The 12270-nt window shown below is 44.0% G+C and overlaps 1 protein-coding gene across 2 annotated transcripts in view; it reads left to right on the forward strand.

Annotated features, from left to right (window-relative positions):
- The window catches only part of LOC112622766 (coiled-coil domain-containing protein 30), a 117512-nt gene that overhangs the window by 92380 nt on the left and 12862 nt on the right, over window positions 1–12270 (forward strand). For both annotated transcript variants that reach the window (XM_025382590.1, XM_025382599.1), the window contains one exon: window positions 7295–7436. In XM_025382590.1, coding sequence (XP_025238375.1) covers window positions 7295–7436 — 142 coding nt within the window. The remainder of the gene's footprint in view (window positions 1–7294; window positions 7437–12270) is intronic.

Raw genomic sequence — 12270 nt, forward strand, 5'->3', positions numbered from 1 at the left:
TTTTTTTTTTTTTTTTTTTTTTTTTTTTTTTTTTGAGACGAAGTCTGGCTCTGTTCCCCAGGCTGAAGTGCAGTGCTGCAATCTCAGCTCACTGCAACCTCTAGCTCCTGGGTTCAAGCGATTCTCCTGCCTCAGCCTCCCAAGTAGCTGGGATTACAGGCATGTACCACCACACTCAGCTAATTTTTGTATTTTTAGTAGAGATGGGGTTTAACCATCTTGGCCAGGCTGGTCCTGAATGCCTGACCTCAGGTGATCTGCCCACCTTGGCCTCCGAAACTGTTGGGATTACAGGCATGAGCCATCGTGCCTGGCTAGATTTGCCCTTTTGAGGCTATTTTCCAAATCCTGTAGGTGTGCTTCATTCTTTTTTATTCCTTTTGTCTTTTGTCTCCTCTGCCTTTGTATTTACTTTTCTTTTCTTTTTCTTTTCTTTTTTTTTCCAGATGGAATCTCTCTTTGTTGCCCAGGTTGGAGTGCAGTGGCATGAACTCAGCTCACTGCAACCTCTGCCTCCCAGGTTCAAGCAATTCTCCTGCCTCAACCTCCTGAGTAGCTGGAATTATAGGTGCATGCTACCACACCTGGCTAATTTTTGTATTTTTAGTAGAGACAGGGTTTTGCCATGTTGGCCAGGCTGGTCTTGAACTCCTGACCTCAGGTGATCTGCCTGCCTCGGCCTCCCAAAGTACTGGGATTACAGGTGTGAGCCACTGCACCTGGCCCTGTGTATTTTCAAATAGTCTGTCTTCAAGTTTACTAATTCTGCTTGATCAATTCTGCTATTAAATGACTCTAATGCATTCTGCAGTATGCCTATTGCATTTTTCAGCTCCAGAATTTCCTCTTCTTTTTAATTATTTCAATCTCTGTTAAATTTATCTGATAAAATTCTGAATTCATTCTCTGTATTATCTTTAATTTCTTTCAGTTTCTTCAAAACAGCTATTTTGAATTTTCTGTCTGAAAGGTCACGTATCTGTTTCTCCAGGATAGGTCCCTGGTGCCTTGTTTAGTTCATTTGGTGAGGTCATGTTCTCCTGGAAGGTCTTGATACTTATAGATGTTCATCTGTGTCTGGGCATTGAAGAGTTAGATACTTATTATAGTCTTTGCAGTCTGGGCTTATTTGTACCCATTCTTCTTGGGAAGACCTTCCAGATATTCAAAAGTACTTGGGTGTTGTCATCTAAGCTCTACCTGCTTTAGGAGATTCCCCAAGCCCAGTAAGTTCTTGCAAATTGGTAGAGGTACTGCCTTAATGGTCTTGGAAAAGATCTGGACGAATTCCCTGGATTACTAGGCAGAGACTCTTGTTCTCTTCCCTTACTTTCTCCCAGACAAATGGACTCTCTATGTTCTGAGCCGCTTGGAAGTGGGGGTGGCATGACACAAGCACCCTTATGGCCACCACTAGGACTATGTTGGGTCATACCTGAAGCCAGCACAGCACTGGGTCTCTCCCAAGTCCTGCTGTAACCACTCCCTGGCTACCACCTATGACCGCTGAAGTCCCTGGGCTCCACAATCAGCAGATGCAAAGCCAGCAAGGCCTGTGTCCTTCCTTTCAGGGCAGCGAGTTCCCCCATGCCCCAAGCAGGTCCAGTGGTGCCATCTGGGAGCCAGGGACTAGAATAAAAAAACCTGAGAAGTCCACCTGGTGTTCTGTTGTATTGTGGCTGAGCTGGTACTCAAACCCAAAAATGCAGTCCTTTCCACTCTTTCTTCCCATTTCCAAAGGTAGAGGAGCCTCACCTCATGGCCACTACAATCACAGGTCCATGGGGAGTACTGCCAGACTACCACCAATGTTCCCTTAAGGCCCAGTGTCTCTTAAGTCAGCTTGTGGTGAATGCTGCCTGACTTGGTACTCACCCTTCAGGATCGTGGGCTCCCTTCTGGCCTGGGGCATATACAAAAATGCTGCTTAAGAGCCAAGTCCTGGAGTCATAGACCCAAGAGCCTTCCTGGTGCTCTACCCTACTGTGGCAAAGCTGATACCTATGCTGTCAGACTAAGTCCCCTTTAATTTTCCCTCCACTTTTCTCAAGCAGGAGTTTCACCCTGTAGCCACCACAGCTGGGAATGTGCTGTCATCTGAATCCAGCAAGTCTCAGAGTCTCACCCAAGGCCCTTGATATAGTATCTGGGTATTGCTGCTGGTTATTCAGGGCCCAAGGGCTCTTCAATTAGCAGACGATGAATCTTGCCGGGACTGGGTCCTTCCCTTCAAGGGAGCAGGCTTCCTTATGGCTTAGGGTATGTCTAGAAATGCTGTCCAAGAGCTAGGGCCTAGAAAGGGGGCCTCATTACTCTGACCAGTGCCCTATCCTGCTGTGGTTGAGCTGGGTGTGGTGGCACACGCTTGTAATCCCAGCTATTCAGGAGGCTGAGGCAGGAGAATTGCTTGAACCTGGGAGGTGGAGGTTGCAGTGAGCCAAGATCATGTCACTGTACTCTAACCTGGGCGATAGAGTGAGACTCTATCTTAAAATAAGTAAATAAGGCTGGGCGCAGTGGCTCACGCCTGTAATCCCAGCACTTTTGGAGGCCGAGGCGGGCAGATCACCTGAGGTCAGGAGTTCGCCACCAGGCTCAACATGGAGAAACCCTGTCTCTACTAACAATACAAAATTAGCCAGGTGTGGTGGTGCACACCTGTAATCCCAGCTACTTGGGAGGCTAAGGCAGGAGAATTGCTTGAACCTGGGAGGTGGAGGTTGCGGTGAGCCAAGATCGCGCCATTGCACTCTGCCTGGGCAACAAGAGCGAAACTCCATCTCAAAAAAAAAAAAAAAAAAAAAAGTAAATAAATAAATAGCATGAGCTATACATTGATTGGCAATACATTGTTCTGTTTTTTTCAGAGACAGTCTTGCTCTGTTGCTCAGGCTGGAATGCAGTACACAATCTCAGCTCACTGCAACCTTTGCCTCCCAGGTTCAAGCAATTCTGGTGCTTCAATCTCCTGAGATGCTGGGATTACAGATGTGCGTCACCACGCCCAGCTAATTTTTATATTTTTAGTAGAGATGTGGTTTTGCCGTGTTGGCCAGGCTGGTCTTGACCTCCTGACCTCAAGTGATCTGCCCGCTTCTGCCTCCCAAAGTGCTGGGATTACAGGTGTAAGCCAACACGCCTGGCCAGCTATACATTATTATTTGTATCACAAATTTCAAGAACAGAAAATAACAAGTGAGGCAGCTAGTCAGAAACAAAATGACTTTAAAACAGTCACCCCCAAGCAAATTCAGTTATAAAAAGACTGAATGGGGGCAGGTAATGACTGATGTTCTATACTCGTGTCTTTGGGCCTGATGAATTTTGCACACTTCACATAGCTTAGACTGCTCTGAGTTATTTTTCTTTTCTCAGCATGATTGATTAAATCCTTGGCCACTGGTGATTCAACTCAACCTTCATCCTCTCCCCTCCCTGAATGATAAGGGTTTGGGCCTGGAAGCCCCAACTCTCTAATCCTGCCTTAGTATCCTGGAGCTCTCTAAGGGCCTCCAGACACCAGTCATCTCATCAACATACAAAAGACACTTATTACTCCAGAGAAGATTCCAAGGACTTAAGAGGGTTTTTTTGTTGTTGTTTGTGTGTGTGTGTGTGTGTGTGTGTGTGTGTGTGTGTGTGTGTGTTTTCACCAGAAAACTGGGAGGGAGACCAAATATATCTTTGTCAATATCACAGCCTTCCAGGCCACACTCCGTGTCTCATATCTGTAATCTTAGCACTTTGGGAAGCCGAGGTGGGAGAATCATTTGAGGCTAGGAGTTCCAGACCAGCCTGGGCAACATAGAGAGACCTTGTGTCTACCAAAAATTGTTTTAAAAGTTAACTGAGCATAGTTGTGTTAGGCAGTTCTCATGCTGCTAATGAAGACATACCCAAGACTGGGCAATTTATAATGGAAAGACGTTTAATTGACTCACAGTTCAGCATTGCTGAGAAGGCCTCAGGAAATTTACAATCATGGCACAAGGGGAAGCAAACACGTCCTTCTTCACATGGCGGCAGCAAGGAGAGGTGCTGAGCAAAAGGGGGAAAACCCCTTATAAAACCATCAGATCTCATGAGAACTCACTCACTATCAATGGAACAGTATGGAGGCAACCGCCCCCATGATTCAATTACCTCCCACCAGGTATCACCTCCTGCTCATGATACATGGGGATTATGGGAACTACAAGATAAGATTTCAGTGAGGAGATAGCCAAACCATATCAATAGTGATGCACACCTGTCGTCCCAGCTACTCAGGAGGCTGAGGTGGGAAGATCACTTGAGCTGGGGAGATCAAGGCTGCACAGCAAGACTGTCTCAAAAAAAAAAAAAAAAATTTACAGCCTTCCAGGGCAAAGGGACATTTGGCAATGTCTGGAGACCGTTTTAGTTGTTACCACTGTAGGAGGTGCTACTGGCATCTGGTGGGTGGAGGCCAGTGATGCTACTAAGCATTCTGTAGTGCACATTATAGCTTTCTACAACAAATATTTATCAGGCCTAAAATGTGAACAGTACAGAGGCTGGTTTAGAGTTATTTGGTGTAATCACATCCAGTAGGTTCATAGTGAAGCTTCTCCGTAATTTTAAAGAACAACATTCTTTTTGTTTGTATCACAGTCATACTCCAAGAGGTTTGGCTAGTGGTAGTATGGATGCTTTAATCTACTTTGTCGTTTACTCTGATTAGATGTTATAGTAGCTTGAAATGGTAACTTAGATTTTTGTTTGTTTGGTTTTTTAAACAGCTTTATTGCAATATAATTCAAATATTATACAATTCACTCATTTAAAGTGTATAGTTCAATGGTTTTTGTCCATGTTTTGATTGTTACCACAATCAACATTAGAACATTTTATTACCCTAAAAGAAACCCCATGCTCTTTAGCTATCACCCTATCCCCAATTCCCTCCCCACCACCAGACTAGGCAACCACTCATCTACTTTCTTTCTCTCTAAATTTGCCTATTACTGACAATTCATATAAATGGAATCATACAATATTTGGTCTGTTGTGCCTGGCTTGTTTTACTTAAAATAATACTTTCAAGGTTCATGGTAGCATGTATCAGTACTTCCTTTCTTTTTATGACATTGTATGGATATACTCTATTTGGTTTTTTTGTTTGTTTGTTTGTTTATTTTTTGAGATGAAGTTTCCCTCTGTTGCCCAGGCTGGAGTGCAGTGGCGTGATCTCGGCTCACTGCAACCTCTGCCTCCTGGGTTCAAGTGATTCTCCTGCCTCAGCCTCCTGAATACAGGCGCCCACCACCACACCTAGCTAATTTTTGTATTTTTAGTAGAGATGGGGTTTCATCACATTGGCCAGGCTGGTCTTGAACTCCTGACCTCAAGTGATCCACTTGCCTTGGCCTCCCAAAGAGCTGGGATTACAGGTGTGAGCCACCATGCCTGCCTAGATATACTCTATTTGTTTATCCACTCATCAGTTGATGGCAATCTGGGTGGTTTCCACCTTTTGGCTGTTATGGATAATGCTGCTATGAACATTTGTGTGTAAGTTTTTGTGTGGACATATGTTTTCATTTATCTTGAATATATACACCTAGGTAGAATTGTTGGGTCAAATGGCAACTCTAGGCCAGGTGTGGTGGCTCACACCTGTAATCCCAGCACTTTGGGAGGCCGAGGCAGGCAGATCACAAGGTCAGGAGATCGAGACCATCCTGGCTAACACGGTGAAACCCCCTCTCTACTAAAAATATAAAAAATTAGCCGTGCGTGGTAGTGGGTGCCTGTAGTCGCAGCTACTAGAGAAGCTGAGGCAGGAGAATGGCATGAACCCGGGAGGCAGAGCTTGCAGTGAGCTGAGATTGCGCCACTGCACTCCAGCCTGGGCAACAGAGCGAGACTCCATCTCAAAAAAAAAAAATGGCAACTCTATGTTTAACCATTTGAGGAGTTGCCAGGCTATTTTCCAAAGACACTATACTATTTTATGTTCCTGCCTGCAGTGTATAAGGGTTCCAATTTCTTTGCATCCTTGCCAGCACTTGTTATTATCTGTCATTTTTTTCTAGCCATCCTAGTGTGTGTGAAGCGGTATCTCATTGTGCTTTTGATCTTCATTTCCTTAATAGCTAGTAATGTTAAGCATCTTTTTATGTGCTTATTGGCCATAACTCAGATGTATCTAAGAATCAGAGTCTTGAACAGTGACCTACATGGAACTGGCTTTTAGAAGTCCAGACTTGCTGGGTGGCTTATGCCTGTAATCCCAACACTTTGGGAGGCTGAGGCAGGAGGATAGCTTGAGACAGAGTTTAAGACCTGCCTGGGAAACATGTAAAACACCCATCTCTACAAAAAATAAAAAAGAATTAGCCAGGTGTGGTGGTGTGCACTACTTGGGATGCTGAGGTGGGAGGATTGCTTGAGCTCAGGAGGTCAAGGATGTAGTGAGCCATGATTATACCACTGCACTCCAGCCTGGGTGACAGAGTGAGACCCTGTGTCAAAAAAAGAAGAAGAGGTCCAGACTCAATGCAAGGACTGAGAACAGGCCCAGTTATCTGGAAATTAGATAAAATTGAAGTTAGTAGATCACTGTCCAAGATACAGCCAAGAACGAGGAACGTTTAAGTTAATGACTGAATTGGTGGAACAGGAGTCAGAATTTAGATGTCAGGGATCAGAAATCAAGGAGTTTCCTAAATTAAACTCAGATGCTGAAGTTATACCACAACCATCAGCACAAGACCAAGGTAGTCCGGGCGCAGTGGCTCACGCCTGTAATCCCAGCACTTTGGGAGGCCAAGGCGGGCAGATCACCTGAGGTCGGGAGTTCGAGATCAGCCTGACCAACATGGAGAAACCCCGTCTCTACTAAAAATACAAAAAATTAGCTGGGCATGGTGGTGCATGCCTGTAATTCCAGCTACTCGGGAGGCTGAGGCAGGAGAATCACTTGAACCCGGGAGGCGGAGGTTGCAGTGAGCCGAGATTGTGCCACTGCACTCTAGCCTGGGCAACAGAGCAAGACTCCGTCTAAAAAACAAAAGAAGAAAAAACAAAAAAGACCAAGATAAGCCAAATACTTGAGTCCACAGTCCACAGCAGTAGTTAAAGCTGATGTTATGTAGGGAGTTATCCTTGGCCCACTCCCTGAAATGGAGGGCAGGAAGATGTGAGGCAGGGTAAGTATCTACATCCAGTGCCAGGCCCCTGACTTAAGCAAGAAGAGGAAACCCAAGAAAGGTGCATGTTGAGGAAGCAAAAGAAATTTCAGATGTGTCTAAACTCAAATTTACTTTTACAGAAACTATAATGAGAAACATCAGCAACACAAAATCAAGCTTCAAAAAGTCAAGTATCGTTTAACGAATGAAGTAGAACTACGAGATAAGAGAATTAATGAATTTGAAGATGAAATTGGAATCCTGCAACATAAAATAGAAAAGGTGAGGAAAAAATAAAAGGTGAAGAGCTCACTGGTGATTCCCATGGTCAACCATTTGGAGAAAGCCCTTTCGTTTTAAAAATTATTTGTGACCCCTTCGTAGTCCTTGTTTTCATTTCTTTTCTTTGCACCATCTTTCAGTGAGTAATTCTTTAAGCCCTGACCAAAAGTACATAAGACTTCTAGTGCTGCTAAATGGAACTGAATACTAAAAATACTCTGTACTGCCAACTTATGATCAGTGTCTTGCCTTCAGATGGAAATGCCTTTTCTTGAACACCCCCGAGCACAGACTCCCAAACCACTCTCAGTAACTCATTTCTGCTTTGTGGAGCCCTCATTTTGCCTCAGACTTCAGTGTCAGTTTTAAATGGCAGTGAAAATAGGTGATCCTTACTCCTGTATCAGTCCTTGCCCTCAAGCTTTTTTCTAAATGTCCATGGTTTATTTATGTTTGTCTTACTGCCCTTGTGACTTAGTGGTGTATGAATAAGAAGGAAATGGGGCAAATGAATAGAATCAAATGCAGAATGGTTATGGGATTATTAAACTACATAATTTCAAGATGGAGAGTAACTGACTAGGCCAGTAAGGTTTTCCCTTCTTGGGATCACTAGCCCTTTCAGAATTTTGAGAACTCTGTCATCACTCCTAAAATATTAATTTCCACATTCAACAAATTTTCATACCACCACTATGTGCCAAGGATACCATAACCATTAATGTAATTTCAGTGATTCCTTCAACTATCCTGGGACTCTAGGTCAAGAATTCCCAGCCTATACACAATAAAGCATTTTTGGAGTATAACAGGTGGGTCACAAATACTGCATTCTTAGTTTTAAAAAAATTGGCTGGGTGCAATGGTCCATGCCTGTAATTCCAACACTTTGGGAGGCCAAGGCGGGAGGATTGCTTGAGGCCAGGAGTTCAAGGTTACAGTGAGCTATAATTGTGCTTATAAATAGCCACTGCACTCCAGCCTGGGCAACATAGAGACGCTCTGTGTCTAACAAAAATAAAAAATCCTCTTGATACTCTAAACTATAGTGAAAGAAGAAAAATAAGTTGGATGTTTGCACTCCTCCTTTTTTGCCGTTACTTTGTCAAACTTTTAGAGACTGAGATCCAGCTTAGAACTAGGAAAAGACGATGGAAAGTGTATAAGAAAAAGTAGCAATCCATTTTAGTAGTACCCATGGGCAAAAAAAAAAAAAGACGACGACGACGACCCTGGGCACGGTGGCTTGCACCTGTAATCCTAGCACTTTGGGAGGCCAAGGTGAGCGGATCACCTGAGGTCAGGAGTTCGAGACCAGCCTGGCCAACATGGTGAAACCCCATCTCTACTGAAAATACAAAAAAATTAGCCAGGTATGGTGGTACAAGCCTGTAATTCCAGCTACTCAGGAAGCTGAGGCAGGAGAATCTCTTGAACCCAAGAGGCAGAGGTTGCAGTGAGCCGAGATCATGTCATTGCACTCCAGCCTGGGGGACAAGAACAAAACTCCATCTCAAATAAATAAATAAATAAGAAGAGAAAGAAAGGAAAAAAAAGTAGCAACCCTAGTTCATGGATCCATCAGACATATCATCAGCCTATTTCTGTATTATCAGTTCTTTTTCATACTTTTGCATTTTGCTTCTAGGCTGGAAAAACAGTCTTCTCCTTTCAACAGGCATGCTCGCTTTCTTCCTGACTATACTGGATTGAATAGTGTCCCCTCAAATTCATGTCCTAGAACCTCAGAATGTGACCTTATATAGAAATAGGGTCTTTGCAGATATACTTAGTTAAGATGAGATTATCCTGGATTAGGGTGAATCATAAATCTAAGATGATTGCTGTCCTTACAGGAAGAGGGGAAAACACACAGACAGACACAGACAGGGGAAGAATGCCTCATGATGATGAAGTCGGAGACTGGAATGATACAGCTACAAGCCAAGAAATAGCAAGGGTTGCTGGCAACCACAAGAAGCTAGGAGAAAGGCATGCAACACAATCTCTCTTGGAGCCCCCATGAGTAATTAACCCTGACAACAATGTAATTTCAGATTTCTACCACTCAGAACTATGAGAAAATGTTATGGCAGCCCTAGGAAACTAATGCACCTACCCAAAGAAGCACGGGTCTTCATAAAATATGCTGGAGCTCCCAAATAAGCAGAGGCTGAGAGAATAATTAGATCTTTTGCTCACTGCCATTGAAGGGTACTGTGGGCTTTGGCCTTAGATAGACTTGCATTCAAATTATAGCCCTGCCTGTAAGCTTGGACAAGTCTCTGTGTATCACTCTCCTCGTCTGTAAAATGAGGGAAATAATCCCTTCCCTACATACACCAGTCTTCTGTGAATATTAAAACATAAAATTTCTAAAGTGGCACTTGGCACATATAAATTTTTCGTAGATGTTATTTTCCTGTTTTTGGTATATAATTTCTTAGAAGGGCCAGGTGCAGTGGCTCACGCCTGCAATCCCAACTACTTGGGAGGCTGAGGCAGGAGAATTGCTTGAACCAGGGAGGTGGAGGTTGCAGTGAGCCAAGATTGCACCACTGCACTCCGGCCTAGGTGACAAGAGTGAAACTTCGTCTCAAAAAAAAAAAAAAAAACTCTTAGATTTTTTGGTGGACTCATTGTTCACATGAGAAATTGTTAACCAAATTAGAACTATTTAGCCTAGAGAAGACTGATGTTAGAGCTTTTAATGCCACAGTAGTACAACCCTAGGTATTCTTATTTTATGTATTTTAGGGCCTAAGGACCAGAGCACTGAGCATAAAAATGCCAGATTTGCCTTCTAAGTCTCCAAAACGTAATGCCACTTATTTTGGCTTCATTCCTTCAGCTTTTTCTTTATATAATGAGTCAGTTGAGATTTCTTTTGTGACCACTCAAACTACACTTTCCCATTTTATCTTATTATCACAGCATGTGTCTGGAATTTTTGTTTGTTTTAAAAAATACAGTATTTCCCAAGGACAAGCTGTCAGTCACCTTCCTCATGCAGTACACTTTTTAATCCAGTTAAAGCTGTCTAGGATTTATCTGTGAGATGATTGCTTCTATTCTCAATCCTTACCAATACATTATTAATTCAATGTCTTTAAATTATAGCAGGTGAGACTACCATTAGATATTGCAGGGTCTCTGAGACGGACTTTAAAATCTGGAATAGTTTTTCCAGAACATCATCTAATCTACATCCTATAGGTCTTTAACAATAGATGGCTGGCCAGGCGTGGTGGCTCATGCCTGTAATTCTAGCCCTTTGGGAGGCTGAGGTGGGTGGATCACCTGAGGTTAGGAGTTCGAGACCAGCCTGGCCAACATGGCAAAACCCTACTTTTACTAAAAGTACAAAAATTAGCTGGGCATGGTGGTGGGCACCTATAATCTCAGCTACTCAGGAGGCTGAGGCAGGAGAATTGCTTGAACCCAGGGGGCAGAGGTTGCAGTGAGCCAAGATTACACCACTGCACTCCAGCCTGGGTGAAAGGGCGAAACTCTCTAAAATTAATAATAACAATAGATGACCAGTCTTTTCTGAATGACCTACATTAGTATCTTATTTAAAAGAAACATATAGGTTGAGCACAGTGTCTCATGCCTGTAATCCCAGTCCTCTGGGAGGCTGAAGCAGGAGGATAGTTTGAGGCTAGGAGTTTGAGACCAACCTGAGCGACAGAGCAAGACCCTGTTTCTACTATTTTATTTTTTACGTTAAAAAAATTTTTTTGAGACAGAGTCTCATTCTGTCACCCAGGCTAGAGTGCAATGGTGCGATCCTAGCTCACTGCGGCCTTGAACTCCACATGTGGCTTTCGTGTGTGTGTGTGTGGAGACGGGGTCTCACCATGTTGACCAGGCTGGTCTCGAACTCCTGGGCTCAAGCAATCCTCCCACTTTAGCCTCCCAGAGTGCTGGGATTACAGGTGTGAGCCATGGCACCCGGCATCCGACTCTACAAAAAACTTAAAAATTAGCCAGCTGTGGTGGTTCATGCCTGTAGCCCTAGCTGCTCAGGAGACTGAGGCACATGATCGCTTGAGCCCAGGAGTGTGAGCTTACCATGAGCCATGATTGTACCACTGCACTCCAGTCTGGATGACAGAGCTAGACCTTGTCTATAAAAACAAACAAACAAAAAACCACAGTCAGACACAGTGGCTCACACCTGTAATCCCAAACCTTTGGGAGGCCAAGGCAGGCAGATCACTTATGGTCAGAAGTTCAAGATCAGCCTGACCAACATGGCGAAACCCTGTCTCTACTAAAAATATGAAAATTAGCTGGGTATGGTGGTGGATGCCTGTAATCCCAGCTACTCAGGAGACTGAGGCTGAACCTGGCAGGCAGAGGTTGTAGTGAGCCGAGACTGTGCCACTGCACTCCAGCCCGGGTGACAAAGGAAGACTCCATGTCAAAACAAAACAAAACAAAATAAAAAACATGATCTCACTACTTTCAGGGTCATGAAAAAGAAGAAAAAAAAAATACATGACATAGGCCGGGCGCGGTAGCTCACGCCTGTAATCCCAGCACTTTGGGAGGTCAAGGCGGGCGGATCACGAGGTCAGGAGATAGAGACCATCCTGGCTAACACGGTGAAACCCCGTCTCTACTAAAAATACAAAAAAATTAGCCGGGCGTGGTGGCAGGCGCCTGTAGTCCCAGCTACTTGGGAGGCTGAGGCAGTAGAATGGCGTGAACCTGGAAGGTGGAGCTTGCCAAGATAGCACCACTGCACTCCAGCCTGGGTGATAGAGTGAGACTCCATCTCAAAGAAAAAAAAAAAAAAAATTATATATATATATGACATAAAGTAATC

This window comes from Theropithecus gelada, chromosome 1 (genome assembly GCF_003255815.1).
Source record: "Theropithecus gelada isolate Dixy chromosome 1, Tgel_1.0, whole genome shotgun sequence".
Classification (NCBI taxonomy): domain Eukaryota; kingdom Metazoa; phylum Chordata; class Mammalia; order Primates; family Cercopithecidae; genus Theropithecus; species Theropithecus gelada.